The sequence below is a fragment of the Ursus maritimus genome, unplaced genomic scaffold (genome assembly GCF_017311325.1).
Source record: "Ursus maritimus isolate PB19 unplaced genomic scaffold, ASM1731132v1 scaffold_2, whole genome shotgun sequence".
In the NCBI taxonomy this organism is placed as follows: Eukaryota; Metazoa; Chordata; class Mammalia; order Carnivora; family Ursidae; genus Ursus; species Ursus maritimus.
The window spans coordinates 15,800,265-15,822,098 of NW_024424452.1; the positions used below are offsets into that span (position 1 = coordinate 15,800,265).

A 21,834-nucleotide genomic window follows, 5' to 3' on the forward strand; every position below is an offset into this window, starting at 1 on the left:
GTGATTGTCCAAATAGGCCTCCTCCAAATAAAACCAGGTTGCTGGAAGAAACACAGGTCATCCCTAGCAAGACAGGGTGGGGGTGGGGTGCTGACTCTCACTCTCACTGTTCCTCCTAATAGTTGTGGGGGCTTCTCCCTCATTTCCCGGGTTAATGGCTATAATGGGAGCCAACTGGGGTTGCTGTGGCCAGGACTTCAGTACTATGTTAAATAATAGCGGTGAGAGTGGACATCTCTGTCTTGTTCCTGACTGTAGAGGAAGAGCTCTCAGTTTTTCCCCATGGAGGATGATATTAGCTGTGGGTTTTTCATATACGGCCTTTATTATGTGGAGGTATGTTCCCTCTAAACCTACTTCCTTGAGGGTTTTTATCATAAATGGATGTTGTACTTTGTCAAATGCCTTTTCTGCATCTATTGAGAGGATCATATGGTTCTTATCCTTTCTTTTATTATGTGATGTATCATGCTGATTGATTTGTGAATAATTGAACCACATTGTAGCCCAGGAATAAGTCCCACTCGATTATGGTGAATGATTTTTTTAATGTATTGTTGGATTTGATTTGCTAGTATTTTGTTGAGAATTTTTTTTCTCCATGTTCATCTGGCTTATTGGCCTGCGGTTCTCTTTTTAATGATGTCTTTATTTGGTTTTGTTATCTGGGTAATCCTGGCCTTGCAGGATGAATTTGGAAGTTTTGCTTCCTTCTCTATTTTTTGGAATAGTTTGAGAAGAATAGGTGGTAACTCGTCAAGTGCATGGTAGAAGTCACCCATGAAGCCATCTGGCTCTGGACTTTTGTTGGGAGTTTCTGATTACTGATTCAATTTCTTTACTCGCTACGAGTCTGTTCAAATTTTGGTAGTTTGTATGTTTCTAGGAATTTATCCATTTCTTCCAGATTGTCCAATTTGTTGGCATATTGTTTTTCATAATATTCTCTGATAATTGTCTGTATATCTGTGGTGTTGGTTGTTATTTCTCTTCTCTCATTTGTGATTTTATTTTTTGGGGTCCTTTCTCTTTTCTTTTTGATAAGTCCGGCTAGAGGTTTATTAATTTTACTATTTTTTCCCCAGAGAATCAGCTTGTGGTTTCACTGATCTGTTCTATTGATTTTTTGGTTTCTATAACATTTATTTCTGCTCTAACTTTTATTATTTCCTTCTGCTGGCTTTAGGCTTCTTTTGTTCCATGTGTAGGTGTAGATTTGTTTTATCCATGAAAGGAGATGAGTCAGGATCTTTCTATGCTGCCATCTTGAACCCTCTCCTTCCTGTTTTCCTTTGCCCATTAAGAAATTTGAGTTATTTGTTATTTTGCTATTGATTTGTAGGAAATTCTTATATATTTTGGATATTAACCAGTTATTGGATGAGGATATTGGAATGTTTAAATCTATTTCTGGGTCATATAGTAACTCCATGTGTATCATTTTGAAGAACTGCCAGACTCTTCCAAAGTAGCTGCACCATTTTACATTTCCAACAGCCTGAAGGTTTCAGTTTCTCCCACTATCCTCCCCAACACTTGTTATTATTTTGATTGTAGCCATACAAGAGGTTTTGCAGTGGTATCTCATTGTGCTTTTGATTTGCATTTCCTTAATGGTTAATGATGTCGAGTGCCTTTTCATGTGTTTATTGGACATTTTTATATCTTCTTTGGAGAAGTGTCCATTCAGATTTTTTTGCCCATTTTTCATTAGGTTGTCTTGTAAAAAATATCTTATTTATTTGAGAGAGAGAGATAGCAAGAGAGAGCATGGGCGGGGGGAAGGGGCAGAGGGAGAGGCAGACTCTCCCCGCCGCCACCACCAACAGGGAGCCTGATACAGGGCTCGATCCCAGGACTCTGGGATCATGGCCTGTGCCGAAGGCAGACGCTTAACTAACTGAGCCACCCAGGCGCCCTGATTAGGTTGTCTTTTCATTGCAAGTTTTCCATAATAGTCTAGTAGATCTTTACATATTCTAGATAAAAGTCCTTCTTCAGATATGATTTATAGATTTTTTTTTCCAGTCTGTGGCTGGTCTTTCTACTTCTTGATGATTTCCTTGGCAGCACAAAACCCTTTACATTTTGATAAAGTCTGACTTGTCTATTTTTTCTTTTGTCACTGTGGCTGTGGTGTTGCATCTAGGAAGGCTTTGCCTAATTCAAGGTTATAAAGATTTAATACTAAATGGTTTTTCTCATTTGTGTATTTACCATTTTTTTAAAAAAGCTTTATAGTTACAGATCTTACGTTTAGTAGGTCCTGGATCCTTTTTGAATTAATTTTTGTGTGTGGTGTAAGGAAGGGGCCCAACTTTATCTTTTGTATGTGGATTCCAGTTGTTCCAGCATCATTTGTTGAAAACACTCTTCTTTCCTTATTGAGTTGTCTTGACACCCTTACTAAAAATTGATTGACCATCATAAATATAAGGGTTTATTAATGGACTCTCCGTTGTGTTCTATTGATCTGTATGTCTAACCTGTGCCAGTACCATTGTGTCTAGATTACAATAGTTTGTAGTAATTTTTGAACTCAGTAAGTGTGAGTCCTCTACCTTTGTTCTTTTTTGAGAATATTTTGTCTATTCTTGCTCTTTGCATTTCTATATGAATTTTAGGATTAGTTTGTCAATTTCTGCAAAAAAAAAAAAAACAACAAACCAAGCTGAGATTTTATGAGATCTGTGTAAGATCTGTCTTCTGTCTTTCTTAGCCACTGTTCATTTCCTTCATTCAATGAAAACTTTCATTATCCTTTTTATTAAAATATTCTGGTTTCATGGGGCGCCTGGGTGGCACAGCGGTTAAGCGTCTGCCTTCGGCTCAGGGTGTGATCCCGGCGTTCTGGGATCGGGCCCCACGTCGGGCTCCTCAGCTGGGGGCCTGCTTCTTCCTCTCCCACTCCCCCTGCTTGTGTTCCCTCTCTCGCTGGCTGTCTCTCTCTCTGTCAGATAAGTGAAATCTTAAAAAAAAAATTTTTTTGTTTTCATGTTTCTCCTAGATGAACTGTTCGACTTATATAAGAAATGTGTTCATCTAACTGTGTAACTATATAACTAATATAAGAGTGACACAAATGGGCCCAATAAAATATCTTTCTTTCTAAGGATATTGGAATGTTCAAATCTATTTGGAAATATTTTGGTGCATGTTGGCTGATACTGTACGTTACAAAAAATCATAAGAAGAAGATACAGCTTCTTTAAGGACAAACATTTCCTTTTTTTTTTTTTTTTTTTTAAGATTTTTTGTCTTCATTTAAGAGAGAGAGAGAAAGCACGTATACACAAGCAGAGGGAGAGTCAGAGGGAGAAGCAGACTCTCTGCTAAGCTGGGAGCCTGATGTGGGGCTCGATCCCAGGACCTGGAGATCATGACCTGAGCGGAAGGCAGATACTTAACCATCTGAGCCACCCAGGTGCTCCTAAGGGCAAACGTTTCCAGACAAAGGGCCTGTCTGTAGGTTCACTCCTTGCATTCCTCTTGGCAGTACTCCTGCCCTATTTGTCATGGGGTGTGAGATATTATTGTGATGAGGGGATTGTAGGGTATGGAATAATGTCTGACCAAAATTCATGTCTACCGAGAACCTGGGAATGCGACTTTATTTTGAAATACGGTCTTTGCAGATGTAATTAGTTAAGGATCTTGAGATAGCATCATACTGGATTTAGGGCAGGCCCCAAAGCCAATGTCCTTAGAAGAAGAGAGGACACAGAGATACACAGAGTAAAGGGCCACGCAAAGATAGAGGCAGAGGCAGGTGGTGCAGCTGTAAGCCAAGGATTATTGGGAGCCAGTAGAATCTAGGAAGAGGAAAGATTTTTCCCTAATGTCTCAGAGAGAACAGGGCCCTGCTGAAATCTGGGTTTTGTACTTTAGCCTCCAGAACTCCGAGAGAATACATGTCTGTTGCTTTAAGCTACTTAGTTTGTGGTGGTTTGTTATGTCAGTCCTGGGAAACTAATAAAGGAGTGTATGTGAAATTATGAAATACTGTGACGGTAGGAGATTTTGGTGGAATAAGCACTTTCAAATATACCATTAAGGTTACTTTAGGGGTCAGCAGACTATAGTCTATAAGCTATATCTGGCCTACTGCGTGCTTTAAAAAAAATTTTAATTCCAGTCTAATTAGTATACAGTGTTATATTAGTTTCAGGTTTACAGTATAGACTAAACCATTCTATACATTACTCAGTATTCTTAACCCCTCTCACCTATTTCACCCATCCCCCCACACACCTCCCCTCTGGCAAACACCAATTTTTCTCTATATTTAAGATATCTACTGCATGTGTTTGAAAATAAAGTTTTACAGGAACACAGCCCTGCCTATTCGTGAGCGTATTTTCTATGGCTGCTTTGCTGCTGCAGTGGGAGAGTTGGGTAATTGCAGCAGAGAACTGTATGTTCCACGAAGCCTAAAGTATTTATTATCTGGCCCTTTAGAGATAGGGCTGCTGACATCTGGCTTACATCATCAGATTGTCTACTCACTTCATGACCACAGGCTTCATGATGGTAACAAAACTTTAAAAAGATGCTGTTGTATTTGGTAGAATGAAGTCGTCTATGAATGCATGATTCTCAAAATAGCAGTGACTTAAAGGAGACGGTCTATTTCTCTCATTTACACAGTGCAAAGCTGGAATGGCAACCTTATGATCATCAGGAACTCCGGCTCCTTCTGTATTGTTGATTTTCCGTCCTCAAAATACAGTTTCTACAGCATAAGCCAAGATGCGGCTAGCAGATCTATATTCTAGTCAGTAGGAAAAGGGAAAGGGAAAAAGAACAGCCTTCCCTTTAAGGACTCTGCTAGGAAATTAGTCATACTTCTACTTATATCTCATTTGCCAAAAGTCAGTCATGTGGCCACATGTATCCACAAGGGTGGCCAAGAAATTTATCCTGAGAGGCAAAGTGCGCAGTTAAAAATCTGTGGAAGGAAAGGAAGACAGACTTTAGGGAATGGACTTGTGATGTCTGCCTCAGCTGTGAACCAGGCTGGCTTTTGTCCTTTCTGTTACTCAAGGATCCGAGGTCGCCACTATATCTCAAATAAAGTTGTAATGATATTAACATACTTAGACCTGTTGAACAAATGATCGTGGTCTGTTTCAGGAGTCCCACTGGGAACATGGTCAAAGATGTGAATCTTCAGTGATTTCAGGGAGGCAGAATACACAGGACTTTGTAACTGATTGCACGTGAGGTGGAGGGTGAGAGAGAGAGAGAGATCTAGGGTAACTCTCAGGTGTCTGCCTTCAGTGAGTTGGTGGAACTTGGTGTAACTGGCATTTGAGAGGTGAGAGATGAGGAGGCTGATCAGTGTGATTTACTTGTAAGGTTTTAAAAGTTTTTTAATGGGGGCGCCTGGGTGGCTCAGTCGTTAAGCATCTGCCTTCGGCTCAGAGCGTGATCCTGGTTTCTGGGATCGAGCCCCACATCAGGCTCCTCTGCTGGGAGCCTGCTTCTTCCTGTCCCACTCCCCCTGCCTGTGTTCCCTCTCTCGCTGGCTGACTCTATCTCTGTCAAATGAATAAATATAATCTTTAAAAAAAATTAAAAAAAAATAAAAGTTTTTTAAGGTTTATCACCCCAGGTAATGCTCAATTTCTCTACCCTTTAGTCCAACTGAATATTTTAAACTTCATTTTACACATGGCTATGTGGGCCTCAGAGACAAATTGTTCTTGCCTTCTATGTCTGTCCTTCTTTCTTATTTGAGCTCCTTCCATGTCACTCAGCTCTCTCTCATCTCTTGGCAATTCCAACATGTCTGGCCCTGATAAAATACCAAAACATTTCTATTTCTGGACTTTCTAGGTTTCATCTTATTGAGAGGGTATCATGCTCTAAATTAGAGCATTGTCATTATGTAAAATTTAAATGTGTAGTTTATATAATTGTGTAAAATGAAATATCACATTACTGTGATATAGAGAAAGAGAAGGGTGGTAGTTGGGAGTGTCAGGGATCTTGTAGCTGATTGGGTAGTCATGTTATATTCCAAATGTCATTATCATGAGGTGTGTTCTTATGGGGTTTTGCTCTAACTTATAAATTCTCAGTTCAATAAAATGATCAAATTCTTTCTACGTTAGATTGCCACTTCTTTCATCACCTGATTCTTTTTTATAAAGTTAAAGTTTGGGCCCTTTTTAAGGTTCAGTGAATGTTGCTTTTTAAAATCAATTTTTTCTTAAAAAATTCAAACCCACAGAAAAATTGCAGTAGTACAATGAGCAACCATAAACCTTTCATTCAAATCCATGAACATTTCACTCAAATATTCACCAATTGTTAACATTTTGTGTGCTTTTTCTCTCTTGCTGTTATATATTATACATAAACACACACAATCACTTGATATATATATGTACACGTGTGTGTGTGATATGTATTTTTTGGAAACCATTTGAGTTTCTTGCAGACATCATGACACGTCACCTCTTAATACTCCATTTATCACACAGTGAAGTTATAAAATATCACATTGATACAATATTATGAGTCCATAGCCACAATTTCTTAATCATCCCAGTAATGTTCTTTATAGATTTTATAAAAATCGATCCAGGATTTAACCAAGGATCATGCATTGCATTTAGTTGTCGTGTTTCTTTACTTTCCTTTAAGTCTTCTTTTTCTTTTTCTTTCATGACACTGACATTTAAAAAGAGTGCAAGCCAACTATTTTGCCAAATCTCTCAAAGTTACTTTGCCTGATAGTTTCCTGATGTGTGAGTTCAGGCTAATATTATTTGCAGGAACATTACATATGATGTGTCCTTCTCAGAACATTATTATCACGGGTCACATGATTGCAGTGTGTCCCATTTTTTTTACTTTAAAATTTTAATTAATTCAAGTATAGTTGATACACATTGTTACATGTTTCAGGTATACAATACGGTGATTGGACAACTCTGTATCTTAGGGTGTGCTCACCACAAGTGTAGCTACCATCTGTCACCCTCCAACGCTGTCACAGTACCATTGACTATTTTCCCTGTGCTGTACCTTTTATTCCTGTAACTTATTCGTTCCGTAACTGGAAGCCAGTACCACCCACTCCCCTTCACCCATTTTTGCCCATCCTTCCACTGGCCTCCCCTCTGGCAACCATCAGTTTGTTCTCTGTCTTTCTAGGTCTGATTCTGCTTTTTGTGTGCTTATTTTTTTTTTTTTTTAGATTCCATTATAAGTGAAACCGTTTTTGATATTAGTTTAATCTTTGGTTGAGGTAGTGTCTGCCAGATCTCTCCATTGTAATTTCCTTTGTAATTAATAATTAACGATTAATATTAATATTTAATACTATTAATTATTAATATTAATAATGGGAAATTAATGATTAGTCATTGCTAGGGAGATGCTTTTGAGATTGCATGAATATACTGTTCTCCAAACATTCAGCCAACAGTTTTAGGATTCATTCATGGTTCTCAATTATTACCATCGTTGTTACGAAATAGTAGTTTTTCTATTTCTGTTAACATTTTTAGTTAGCATTATTTTGCAAAAAAGAGCTTTCCCTTTCCCCCACATCAGATTTAAACATGATTTTTTAATTGAGATGTAATCCACATACAGTGAGATGCATATATAGCTTAAGTGTTCAATCAGTTTTGATGAATTAACACACACAACTCAGACCACTATGAAGACAGAACATTTCCGTAAGTTCCCTCATTCCCCTTCTAGTCAAGCCATCTCCTCCAGAAGCAACCACTGATCTAATTTCGATCAGTATACATTAACACTGCTTATTCTAGATCTTCATAGAAATGGAATCAAATGGTATCTATTTTAAGTCTAGCTTCTTTCCACTTAGTATGTTTCTGAGATAGACTCATTTTTTTTTTGCATTCACACCTTTTAAAAATTTAATAAATTTGTATGGACTAATAGATTTTTAAATGTACTGTTTTATTCCTGCCATACATTTCGAAGTCCAAATTTTTCCAAAATTAGCTAGTGAGAGCCTTGTGAAGCTGACGCCTGTGTCTTTCTGACTTGCCTCCATTAGTTTTCGTGAATTTCTTACTTCCTGGCAAAAAAAAAAAAGTGTGATCCAGGTTTACCTGTACTTTTCATGTCTCAGTTATTGGTTCAGCAAATTCTCCAAGAGGTTTCAGTGGGGAATGGTATTTAGAAACCAGGATCTAGGTGCTAGGTGAGCGCCTTGCTACAGGAATTTTTTTTGCTTGCAGGATATTTGAGAGGATGTAGCTATATGTTCAAATACACATACAGAAGCCTGTGTGCACACATACAGGCACACAGCACAAACCTCTAAAAACCAGTGAGTTTCTTCTTTTCCCCCGTTCTGTGTTTGTATCTCCTTTCCCCCACAGTGAAAACCCTGGTCCCCACTCCAGCAACATCAGTGATTGACTTGCCAGCTGCTACAACACAGACTAGATACTTTTGGAATTGTAGTAATAATATCACCATTAACAACAAACTTGCTAAGTATAGCTTGAAATTGCTTTTTGAATTAATTTTTTTATCCTTAGTGCCTACAGTGACAGCACTGTGTGTTAAAAATTTATTGGGATGATTTTTTTTTCTGTGTGATTAGTATCAATATTCTATATAGTTAGGTTCATTTGTATTTGTATACAATTTTGTATTCAAGGATGGGGGAAACCTATCATTTTTTATTTAATCTTCGTTTTTGAATCTGCAAGTCATTAAAATGATTCGAAACGTAAAACTATTAAAAGGTGTATTCAGAGAAGTTTCATTCCTTTCCTGTCCCTTTAACCCTGTTCCTGTTCCCATAGGTGACGTATTTATTAGTTTCTGGTTAGTCCTTCTTGTATTTATTTTTTCAAAGATAATCAGATACATGTGCATTCTTTTTCTTTCTTACAAAAAGTAACATAATATATATGCTTTTTCACACTTGTTTCATTTAACATATTCTGAAAGAATCATTCACTCCAGATGAGTTTTTTTTCAGATGCGTAGAACTTTACCCTTTGGATGTACCGTAGTTTGTTGAGCTATATTTCTTGTGTAAACATTTAGTTTTTTCCTCCAGTATTTTAATAACTAACTTTGTGCATATGTACTTTATTATTATTAGTGGTGTATCTTCAGTGTAAATTTCTAGAATGGGTTTGCTGAGCCAAAGGATAAATGAATATTAGGTTTTGCTCTATACTATTAAATTCCCTTCCACAGGGGTTGTGCCATTTTGCATTTCTACCAGTAATCTATAAGATAATTTTTTAAAAAGCTTTAAATAATGCTAGGCAATAAAATTCCTATACCAAAATGACAGGAGAATGAGACGGATGGTTTGGGGAAAGTTCAAGAGTCAAAAATTTCAAATCTAGGGGTGCCTGGGTGGCACAGCGGTTAAGCGTCTGCCTTCGGCTCAGGGCGTGATCCCGGCGTTGTGGGATCGAGCCCCACATCAGGCTCTTCCTCTATGAGCCTGCTTCTTCCTCTCCCACTCCCCCTGCTTGTGTTCCCTCTCTCGCTGGCTGTCTCTCTCTCTGTCGAATAAATAAATAAAAAAATCTTAAAAAAAAAAATTTCAAATCTATGCAAAAACAAGGTCTCAAAATGCCCCATGACATAATAAGTAATAATTTGTTATGAAAGGAGACCAAGAAAAAAAGTTGTTTGGTCTGTGCAACTAGGTTCTATGGATGACCTAAGAATCAGCCAGTTGCTAATCTGTAAATTGCAATTTAATTTGTCTGACGGTATTACTCGTATTTTGGGTTAGATAAGATTACTAGAACCCAAGGAAGGTTGTCAAATAATACCTGGCAGGAACAGCCTAAACCTAGAAACAAATGAAAAACTGAAACCCTGGGAAACTGTTCAAATAAGGATATGAAAAAAAAAATTAAATCCATGTAGGTAACATTTTAATGGTTTTGGTATAATTAATATTCTGGGTACATTTTACCTTTTTTTTTTTTTAAGATTTAATTTATTTGAGATAGAGAATGAGAGAACACGAACGGGAGGAGGGGCATGGGGGAGAAGCAGACTCCTTGATGAGTGGGGAGCCCAATGTGGGGCTCTATCCCACCACTATGGGATTATGACCTGAGCTGAAGGCAGAGATGCCCCTTTTTTTTACATTTCTTAAGGTATTTAAAATATTTAATACAATCTTAAATTTTAGGCTTGTGATTTTATTGAAATGTTTAAATCTGAAATCAGTGCTTTAAAGAGTGGGGGTATCTAATTTTAGAAATTCCTAAGCTTTTGTTCATTAGTTTCACAGCTGTGAATAATTAAAGGAATACTGGCTGCTTAAAGAATGCATTTCTTCAACTAATAAATTAAACATTAATCAAAATACAAATAGTAATGGATATATTTCTCCGTGCCCACAAGGCCTTTGGACATGAGAATCTATCAACATGGCAATCCTTCAACAATCTGAAGTTCTGAGAAAGTCACACAGATTTTAATGTTGAGCAGCACCTTTTGCTTTATTAACTTTAATATATTCAACAAATATTTACAATGTGTTACAAAACACTGTTCCAGGCACTGGAATCAGTAGACGATCCATGTGCTAGTGACATTTCTATTGAGAAATCCTGAATAAATAATTTATTATCATGTGTAAGCTTAAATATCTCTTTTCATAAAAGAAAGCCAATGACACCTGGTTGGATGGGCCAAATGAACTAATGCTTGTGAAAGGGTAATGTCTTGCCCTCGCAGACAGAAATAAGTCATAACTGACGGGTTTTTCAATGAGTGCTATTCCTCTGGTTTCTCTACTCCAAGAGCAAGTATTTTGATGTCATCAGTATACTTAGAGTTCACTCCTTAACTTGCAACATTTTGAAGAGAACAAAGGACATGAAAATAAATTCATCCCAGAATGACATAGTTTACTCTACAACTGAGATAAGCATCATCATTTATGACCCTAAAGAATATTTAATAAGCTTCTACTTTTATAATTCCTGTTTATTATGAAGAATTGGTGAAAATCTTTGGCCAACTGTGGTCTGGTTCAGTCCAGACTCTTCTTTTCTAGGATTATCCAAGTTCTGCTGAAACTCTTTGAAAATCCCATTGTTTTCATTTTTCACCTGTGTCGATACACTGCCTGTATGGGAGCCCTTAACACTTTTTGTGGATACGTCTTTTTTTCTTTTCTTTGCTGGTTGCAAAATTAAACTTTGATCAAAGCCTTTACCAATTGTAATTAATCATTACTTCTTTTAATACATTCCTTTACTGCCTAAGATTTCACCTTGGCTCACTCTCTTTCTGAAATCTGAGTACCCTTCTTAAGGCAAATGAATGTTAAATGTAGCTCATTTGGGTGAAGAGATAATTTCCAGAACGGATCTGCCCTGAAAATGGATCCCTACTACACGGATATTTGAACACAAAATACTGTTAAAAATCCTTCTTGACTATAGTAACTCAGGATTTTATTAACTATTTCACATTCACTGATGCGTGGGGCATAAACGTACTTTGAAAAGTTTAACGTCTGTGATGAAATGAGTTCATTATTTTCTTTGTTTTTAGTGTTTTAGGTTTTTAAGTGTCTTTAGATCATTTCAGCTTTGACCCAAGAACTTTATAAAATGTAGTCTTTCAGAGGGAAAAAGTCAGAGAAGTCTTTGAGCTGGGAGCTATGTTGGAAGAAAAAGGGTGAGGAAGCAAGGGGAAATGCAATCCTACCTTAGACTCATGGCTTCTTCAAGCCATGCCTGAGGAAAGAGACAGACAGAAAATCAAGAAACTGGAGAAGCCCCATAGGTGCAGATATTTGTGGCTTATGACAGTTTACATTTATAATGCTTTGTAACATCAAAATGTGATTGTTTGCTCAACAGGGCAGTGTTCACGAAAATAAAATTTAACCACCTTAAATTCTTTTTGGAAAAAGGTGTTACATAAATATATTTCAATAAATAAAATACATTATTAAGCCAATTAGTAATACTTTCTTTGTTGTTTATATAAGCCAGTTGGGCTCTTCCCTGGTTCTTATCCTTATCATCGTACCACAGCTTAACATCTGGTATAGTCTCCTACTTCTTGTCTTTCACAGTTGTGCAGGGAGGTGTAGGGACTCTCAGCCCCTGGTGATTATAGAAAAACAAAGCAACACAGAACAACAACAAAAAACTCCTCTCTCTTCAAACCCACAAACATAGCAGAAATACCCATTTTAGTGAGAGCAATCTATTTGCTATAAGGAAGTTTAAAACTAGAACAAGAGGATAGAAAAGTAGACTTCTCTGAATCACTTTTTAAAGTTCATCACTATGACCCTCAGTCTCCTCCAAGACTCTTCTTAAAGTGATTCTAGGGCTCGTTTGATGAAAATGCAAAAGTTGCTAAAAAACAAACAAATCAACAAACACTGTCAGATCCTGTCACATTGTTTCTCAGATGAAGGTACAGAAGACTTAGGTGGTACATCAAATGGATATTTTTAATTTGGAAGTTAAATATTTTGATAAATAAGTATGTTTGTTTATTTTAGAACAAATGTAACTGACATATAAAACTCATAATTTCCACAAATACTATTTCCTAGGACAAGATTAAAAATTCTGAGTCCCTTTAAAGAAAAATATTAAGTAAACACTGAATATGATAAAAACTGTAAAGGAAACACACAAATGACTGAAGTTTGAGAAATATTGCTTTTATGTTTATTTCAAGTTTATGTGACTGGTTACACTGCATTGTTGCCTTAATCAATGTTTACATAATTTAAAAACTTTATATCATAAGAGTTACAGGTGAATAATTACAGATTATTGCCTACAAGATTTCTGGTCATTAAAAAGAGTTTTATATCAGATTTGGAACATGACTCAATTTAATTTTATAAAATAAATTATTTTCACTATCTATAACCTCTCCTGGGAATATGCTACTAATTTAAGACCTAAATTTATTTAGTTTCTATGCATTAAAAATTTATTTATAAGCTTTCTCTCCTCTATGAATAATTTGATATTGAATGGGATGAAAAGAGCTGACCAAAAGTTTTCCCAGATTTATATATTCATATGATTTCCCCCCCCATGAGTTATGTGCTGCTGAGTAAGTGAAGGACTGGGACTTAAGGTTTTCTCGCATTTATTATATTCACATAATTTCTCCCGAGTATGGATTTTCCTATGTTGATTAAGGTGTGCACTTTGGCTAAAGGCTTTCTCACATTCATTACATTTATAGGGTTTCTCTCCTGTATGAGTTCTCTCGTGCTGATTAAGATGTGTCCTCTGGCTGAAGGCTTTTCCACAAAAACTACATTCATAAGGTTTCTCTCCGGTATGAAGTCTATGGTGTTCAGTAAGGGATGTGATACGGCTAAAGGCTTTACCACATTGATTACATTTATAGGGCTTCTCTCCAGTATGAATTCTCAGATGTTGAGTAAAGGATGAATGTTGACGGAAGGCTTTCCCACATTCATTGCATATAAAAGGTTTTTCTCCTGTGTGAATTCTCTGATGTTGAATAAGATGTATCCTCTGGCTGAATCTTTTCCCACATTCATCACACTTATAGGGCTTCTCTCCTGTAAGGACTATCTGAGGTTGAGTAAGAGATGAGTTGTGGCTGAAAACCTTCCCACATTCACTCGGTTTCTCTTCAGTATGAATATGATTGGTAAGAAGAATATGCTGATTGAAGATTTTTCCACACTCATTATATTCATAAGGATTCTTTCTTACATAGTTTCCCTGATAGTAAATCAAGTCTGAATTACGTTTGATGCTATTTCCTTGTGTGTCAGAATTAAGGGGTGTTTTAATGGAAGGAATTCTCTGATGCATAATAAGGTTTGAGTTCACATTATAGTTTTCTCCAAATCTATTACAGTCATGGCTTCTCTCCTGTGTGATCTTTTTGTGGGTGAAAGATACTTGTGCTAAATGTCTCTGCTGGTTTTCTTGGTTAAACTCTAACTGGTAATCAAAATCCCAGAGTCCTCCCAAGATGGAGTACCAGAAACTATCTCCTGTTAGTCTCTCCATTATCATGTCATGATTTTGAGTTTCATCAGAAATATTCTGGTTTGGAGTTGATTTTTTGATTTCAGGTCTACTCTCCCCATCTAAAAGAAATTCAGAACATACAAATATTTTGCCATCTTCTCTGTTTTGAAAAAGAAATTTTTGCACAGTGAATTTCCAAGTGAAACTTTTAGTAATGTGGACAAGGCATATGTGGCATAAGTTTTAAAATATGGCCGTGGAACCAGGAAGACTAAAAGGATGACAGAAAGCAGTGAGCAGGGGGAAATTTTAAAACCTGTATGGTAATCATAAGAAGAGATCATCCAGGAGTATCTCTGGCAGAAAGAAAAAGGAAAGGAGAGTGAGAAATATCAGAGAAAGATCTGTGCTTAGAGGTGGGAGATGTTAGAGGAAAGACTTGGAGAAGACAGGTCCAGGATTATTCTATTGTAGTGCCAGCTACTTGTTTATTTAAAAAGTATTTCTTCTTATTTTCAATCTTTTGTTTAAAATGATAAAATGAATACTTGCTTATAATAATGCATTCAAATAACGTGGAAGTGCATAAAGGAAGAATTTCACCCCGTTAGAGGTCAGTATTGTTAACAGTTTGGAGCCTGTCTTGCCAGATTTTTTCCCTGTTCATACAAATATAAATGTAAATCATGTTTTGAACAACCATGAATTGTGATAAAAACAAAATTTCATTTCAGTGTCCTACCACTTCTTTAAACTTAATGGGGGCATTCTCATTCTGCTTCTGGATGAAGATTTGGGCAGGTTTGGTGGTTCCCCCTAATTCTTAGATAACCGATACTCCTACTGTTACAGTAAGTTATAAACACAGTCTCTATTCAGTAATTAAAATGTTCAGTTCACCTGTTTAATAATCAAAACTCCAAAATTAATTCATTTTCCTTCCCCTGGGCTGTTAGAGTCATATTCTTCCTTTCTCCCCACCACCTGTGTCTTTTCTCCACCCTACTTTCTTCCTGCTGGTTTTTTCCCCTATTCTCTCACTTCTTTTCCCACTTTAACTTTTTCCCAGGCCACTTCTTTCTTCACTGTCATTTAGTTTCCTTCTTTTTTGGAGGAGGGAGGTGCAGAGGGAGGGGGGAGAGAGAATCTTAAGCAGGCTCCACACCCAGCACAGAGCCTGATTCTGGGCTCAATCTCATTACCCTGATATCATGACCTGAGCCAGAATCAACAGTTGGACACTTAACTGACTGAGTCACCCAGGTGCGGTGGTTAGTTCCCTTCTAACAAGAGTTTGAGGATAGAAGCTGTGTGGAGGGAGGGATTAAGAGACAGGCCCATTTTGGTGTGACTGGGTAGCTTCACATTCTCACCTTGGCAGAAGATTAAATAGGACTCACTTTGGGAACTCTTATGACTCTTGGGAGGTTTTAGCTGGACCTCTCTTTCTTCTTTCATTTCCATGATCTGGATAGATAAATCTCTATTTTGGATAGTCCCTTGGGACCAGCCCTACAGGCATGAATCCTATTGGACAAGATCGAAGATGTTGGATGACTCATAAACACTCATGATACCTTCTCTTGACCAACTTGGGTAGTGCAAACAGATCCTAACTCAACCGTTTCTCCTGGCTCACCTACAAAAGTCATTTCATCAGTCAGCTGTTCTTGGGCCTTGGACTGCTTTAGCGTTCTCAAATGTAAGTCCTGCACTAGTCTTGGTCTTTCAACCATAGGGAATGTATATAAAAAGCTGAAGAGTGTTTCCTTGAAGCTGGCACATATGATTATCATCCTAATTAGGACATTTGACAGTAAAAGGGAGCACCATTAATAATTATGCCAAGAATCATCCTGGAAAAATAAAATGGAATTACACCATAATACTGTTTTGTGTTTTTCTTTTTCTTTTTTTCTTTTCTTTTCTTTTTTTTTTAAAGAGAGCGAGAGCAGGGGAGGGGCAGAGAAAGAATCTTAAGCAGGCTCCACAGTGGGTGGGGAGCCTGACATGGGGCTTGGTCTCACAACCCTGAAATCATGACCTGAGCCAAAATTAAGAGTCTGGAGCTTAACCAACTGAGTCACCCAGGAACCCCTGTATATTTCTTTTTTTTTCATTACTGCATATCATGAACATATTTTCATGTCGACAAATACATTTCCATAATTTTTAAAGTTTGTAAAATACCCAATTTTATGGATATATCAAAGTATTTTTAATCAATTCACATTTAGGTTGCATTGGACTTACTGTTACCACAAACAGCATGGCAAGAATAGTTAGTTGGCCAAACATGAAATAGAAATTGTAGGAAGAAAAAGAAAGAAAATTGTGAAAAACAGATCAATATGCTTAAAGATATACAAAAAGATGTATAAACAGAACTTACTCTGGTCTAAAATTATATGTGGAAAAAATAGTGATTTAAAAGATTTGTTTTAAAGATTTTATTTATATATTTGACAGAGAGCCAGTGAGAGAGGGAACACAAGCAGGGGGAGTGGGAGAGGAAGAAGCAAGCTCCCAGGGGAGGAGCCCGATGTGGGGCTCGATCCCAGGACTCTGGGATCACGCCCTGAGCAGAAGGCAGACACTTAAGGACTGAGCCACCCAGGCGCCCCTAAAAGACTTGTTTTAAACCAATTGACCGATTCAACCAAATTATCGACTGGATCACTATTTTCAGCCAAAATGCTTTTGTCTGCCTAAGGACTTTGGCTCTGGCTCTAAAATGTTTAGAATGACTGGCTGGAGTCGGAAGACACAACTCCTTCTGCCTAGGAGTAGAATTCAGGGCCTTCATTCCCTATGGCCTAGCTTGCAAAACTTTGGTTTATTCCTGGAAACACTGCAGCTTGATCAACACACTCATGGCCACTTTTGTTGACTGCCTTCTTTCCATGTCTTGCTTCTGAGTGAAAAGGGGAAAGTGCTGCTGGTTGGCAGACTTGTCATCTACTGATACCAGGAGGAGGAGTGACAATGCATGGATTATACAGGCATTGTTCCCCCACTGTGGATACCCTCAAGGCACATCAGATCTTCAACCACAGGGCTACCTATCTACATCCCAGTGGGATGCCAAGGTAGAGTCTAGACTCCAGGTTGAGACACTGATTATCTTGGGCTATTTGTGAAGAAAATTTGTGAAGAACAAACTCTAATCCATTTGTTCTAGCTCCTTACCTAACTAAGCCCCCTTGTTAGTAGATGTGACTGCAACTTACCTTAAAAGCAGGGTGGGCACTTATGAGGATGAACACGTTCATCAAACTATGTATATGAGAGCATGTAGAGGTGCTGTGTTCTCTCATTATCCACTGCCTACGTTCTTCCTGGTTTGGCCTTACCTGGCTAGAAACCCAGCCATTTACTGAAGCTCCCAAGTCTTTTTTTTTTAAAGATTTATTTATTTGACAGAGAGACAGCCAGCGAGAGAGGGAACACAAACAGGGGGAGTGGGAGAGGAAGAAGCAGGCTCCCAGCGGTGCAGGGAGCCTGATGTGGGGCTCGATCCCAGGACCCTGGGATCACACCCTGAGCCAAAGGCAGATGCTTAATGACTGAGCCACCCAGGTGCCCCTGAAGCTCCCAAGTCCTTCTTTATACTTCTGCTGAGTCAATCCCCTATGACATCTTATATTGCCTATGCCTCTGTTATCTGAGATTATAGAAAAAGTGCTACTTGGGAAGAAAGTGTTTTCAGACATGGAAGTAGAAGAGCTTCCTGTGCCTACACTGTGAGAATGACATGCATTCTATTTTGTGCCCAAGTTCTAAATTAAGTAAATGCATGCAATATCTTGGTCATGGCTACAGAGTAAGGCTCTTTAGCTCTACTGCAGGAGTTCATCAGGCTTTCATCATTCTTGTAGGAGCCTAAGGGCTCTACATCAAGAAAAACCGGGGATTTGCATAGACTTCTGCAGGCTCAGTGTGGTTACTATTTGTCCCCACTGACTCCATATTCCCTGGATCAACTCTTGGGGTTATGAGCCTTTAATAAAATTGGATTTCTAGGGTACCTAGACCTCTGATGTCCTTTGTATCTAGGAAGGGGTACCTTCTAGATAGGATCTTTTTTTTTTTTAAGATTTTATTTATTTATTTGACAGAGATAGAGACAGCCAGCGTGAGAGGGAACACAAGCAGGGGGAGTGGGACAGGAAGAAGCAGGCCTCCAACGGAGGAGCCTGATGTGGGGCTCAATCCCAGAACGCTGGGACCACGCCCTGAGCCAAAGGCAGACGTTTAACAACTGAGCCACCCAGGCGCCCCAAGATAGGATCTTAATATAAGCATCTTATGATGCCACTGGGCAACCACAACATCTTGAAGGGCCTTCTGCACTACTGCACACATCACCTAGCAGACAGCTCACCCTGCTCAGCCTCATCCAGTGCCTTTTGAAATAAATTATTTTGAAGTAGGAAGAAAGGAAGCGAGAAAGGAAAGAGGAAGGGAGAGAAGGAAGGAAGGGAGGAGGGAGAAAAGAAAAGAATTAGGGACAAAGGGAGGGAGGAAAACATTTTTAAAAGTTTATCCTTTTTTTAAAAAAGATTTTATTTATTTATTTATTTATTTATTTATTTATTTATTTGGTTAGTTAGTTATGAGAGAAAGAGAGCACAAGCCGGAGGAGAGAGAGAAGCAGGCTCAGTCCCAGGATGCCAGGATCAGGACCTAAGCCAAAGGCAGACACTTAGCCAACTGAGCCCCCCAGGTGCCCCAAATTTATCCTTTCTATGTGTAAAGCACTATTAGCATTTCTGGTTCTCTTTTAATTAAAAAATATAGTGGGTTATAATATTAATTTAGTGGATAGAACAATAAATTAAAACTGAAACAATAGGCTAAAAAAGATTAGAAACTATCAGAGTTCAGACATAGCAGTAAGGATAAATGTTGTTTGGTAAGACTTTGTCTCAATTTTATAGATCATACAGATCTTACGGGTTGCAATAAAAACGAATTTCTTAATGAGAGTGGTGGTTATAAATAATTAAAAACTAGTGTTTGGACAGAGGTTGGTAAGTTTTTTCTGTAAAGGGTCATATAGTAAATATTTAAGGTTTTGTGGGTCATATGGGCTTTATCATTTACTCAACTCTGCCATAATAGTGTGAAAGCAGACACACACAGTATGAGTGACAGAGCAAGTGTGGCTGGGTTCCCATAAAATTGTTTACAAAAACATGTGACTGTAGACAATGTTTTGTTCATCCAAAGAGTCTACAACACCACACAGGGTTATCTGGAAAGGGAACCCCCCTTGATAATGTAAGACATCCTTATGTTGCCCGGTGGTTCATCTTACACTAGCAATGTAGGAGAGTGCGTTCTTCCCTACAGTCCTATCAGCAGTGTGTGCAGACTAATTTTTGGACTTTTGCTAAACTGATAGGCAAGAATGGGTAATCTGTATTTTCAATTTGTGTTTCTCTTATGAGTGAGGCTGAACATTTTTTCTTGCATTAAACGTATTTGTATTCCTTTATCTAGGAACTGTTCAGACATGTGTATGCTTCTGTTGGGCTGTTGGCCTCTCACTGATTGACAGGAGCCTTTTATTAATGGGAGCTTAGCCATTTTGATATAAATTGCAGATATTTCCCTTTATTGCCATTTGCCTTTTTACCCTGCTTATTATGCTACCCCATGCAGAGTTTGGGGATTTGTATCTGTTGAATGTATACACCTTTTCTTTTATGGCTTCTAGACTTTGAATCATAGAAATGATTTTCCTGTTTCAAGGTTATAGAAGATTTCTCCTGTGTTTTCTTCCAGGTGTCCTATGGTTTCATGTTTTACATTTAAAGTCTCTGATTCCTTTGGAGTATCTTCATTTAAGGGGTAAGTTATGGATCCAATTTTATCTCTTTCCAGATGGGTACTCACTATTCATTAAAGGGCTACCTTTTATAACTACACTTGTGGTGAGCGTAGCATAAAGACTGATCGCTATGTTGTGCACCTGAAACTAATGTAACATTGTGTCAATTATACTTAAATTAAAAAAAAAGGTCTACTTTTTAAATACCAGTTGTCTCAATACCATTTTATTAAGATGTCCACATTTTCCCTCCTGATTAGAACTAATGCCTTTATCGTATACTAAACTCCTGCATACATCTGGGTCTATTTCTGGATTTCCTATTCTGTTCAGTTGATCTGCTTTGTAGTAATAAAATTTTATTGTATATTATCTAGTTGAGATAATCCCTCTCATTGTTTTTCCTTTCAGAGTTTTCTAGATTATTTTTGTTTGACTTTTATTTTTTCTCTTATTTTTTTAATATGTTCAATTAGTCAACATATAATCAATTTGAACTTTAGAATGAGCTTATCTAGAGCCCTCTAAAATCTTGAAGGCACTTTTTATGGGATTACATTACATGTATATTAGGGACACTGACACCTTGGTATGTCCATTTATTCAAGTTTATTTTTGTGTCTGTCAGAGTGTTTTCAAGTTTTCCTCATGCAGGTATTGCACATTTCTTGTTAGAAGTTTATTTCTAGTGCACTTAATTTTGCTCCCTAATTGTTTTGAATTTCTCTTCCATTTGAACCCTGTATCCTGATGGCAGGCCTTTATTTCAAGCAAGCACTGGAGTGTGTGTGAGTCACAAGGTGATTAATTTTGGCTGTGTGTAGATTGGGAGAAGGCAGAGAAATGCTCCGCCTGGCTTGTTTCCACGTGGGCCTTTGTAGCACTGGGTCTGCCTTCCTTCCCTGAGACCTGGTGGCTCAGAAACAATAGATTCTACTTCATGCATAGAGTGCTCGTTTTCCTGGGAAATGCCTGGATTTACTGTACTTGGAGAGAAAGAGAGAGAGAGCGAGCGAGAACAAGCCGGGGTGGGGCAGTGGCAGAGGGACAGGCAGAAGCAGGCTCCCCACGGAGCAGGGAGCTGATGTGGGGCTCCATTCCAGGACCCTGGGATTGTGACCTGAGCCGAAGATAGACTGAGCCACCCAGGCGCCCCATCCACATTCTTGATAACGATTCTACAGTAATCTAATGTATGTGCATGCCATAATTTATTCAACCTTGGTCAACATTTAGGTAGTTTACAGTCTTGTTGTTTCCCCCAAAATGAATATCCATGTCTATAAGTCAGTTGCCACATGGGACAGTTCACGTGGGTTTTGATACATTGTTCATAGGGACTCTGAACACGCAGTGCTTCCTGTGACTTATATTTATTTTGTGCATAATGACGACTAGAAACCAGCCAACACCATAAATATCTTGATTGAGTAATAAAGGATTTTCTATCAAAAGCAAAAAAAAAAAAAGTTTATTTTCTAGGTGTTTTATTTTTTAGTTACTATTAAATGGGCTCTTCTCTTCCATCGTATTTTCTAACTGGTAGGTGTTTGTGCTTTCATTTTCACTCCACTTCAACAATTATTTACCTGGTTAGTACAGTTATACTCTGAATTTAGATCCATATAAAGACTCTCAAACTCAGTGTCACACTCTCTTGCTCCGTGAGTAGACTATGCCCTTATTCACATTCTACTTTCTGATCTCATCTAGAACTCCACTGTTTCGACTCTTCCATTGTTTTCTAGTTTCCAGTTTTCTTCAGGCCTTATTTTACTTCTTGTCACTTCTTGGACAAGTGACAAGAAGTAAAATCACCTGAATTAACAAACCCTCAGTTTTTCTCCTTTAGTTCCACCCATCTAACAGGCCCTCAGCCTGAGCTCTACAAAGCCTTTCTGGTGCCGTGTGGAACAGGAGAAATGGCATATGCATGATCATGGAAACCACAAATGCATAGAAAATTCTCATTTGGATCCTCAAAGCTGCCTGGTAATCTCTTGATTCATCTTTGGT

General features: G+C 37.9%; 1 protein-coding gene across 1 annotated transcript in view; it reads right to left on the reverse strand.

Moving 5' to 3' along the window:
• Positions 1 to 12,639: 12,639 nt before the first annotated feature.
• ZNF713 (zinc finger protein 713) overlaps positions 12,640 to 21,834 on the reverse strand; it is a 38,980-nt gene continuing 29,785 nt past the window's right edge. Inside the window, exon 6 of the mRNA XM_040636556.1 lies at positions 12,640 to 14,101. Within this exon, the coding sequence (XP_040492490.1) occupies positions 13,035 to 14,101 (1,067 nt within the window). The 3' untranslated portion in view covers positions 12,640 to 13,034. The remainder of the gene's footprint in view (positions 14,102 to 21,834) is intronic.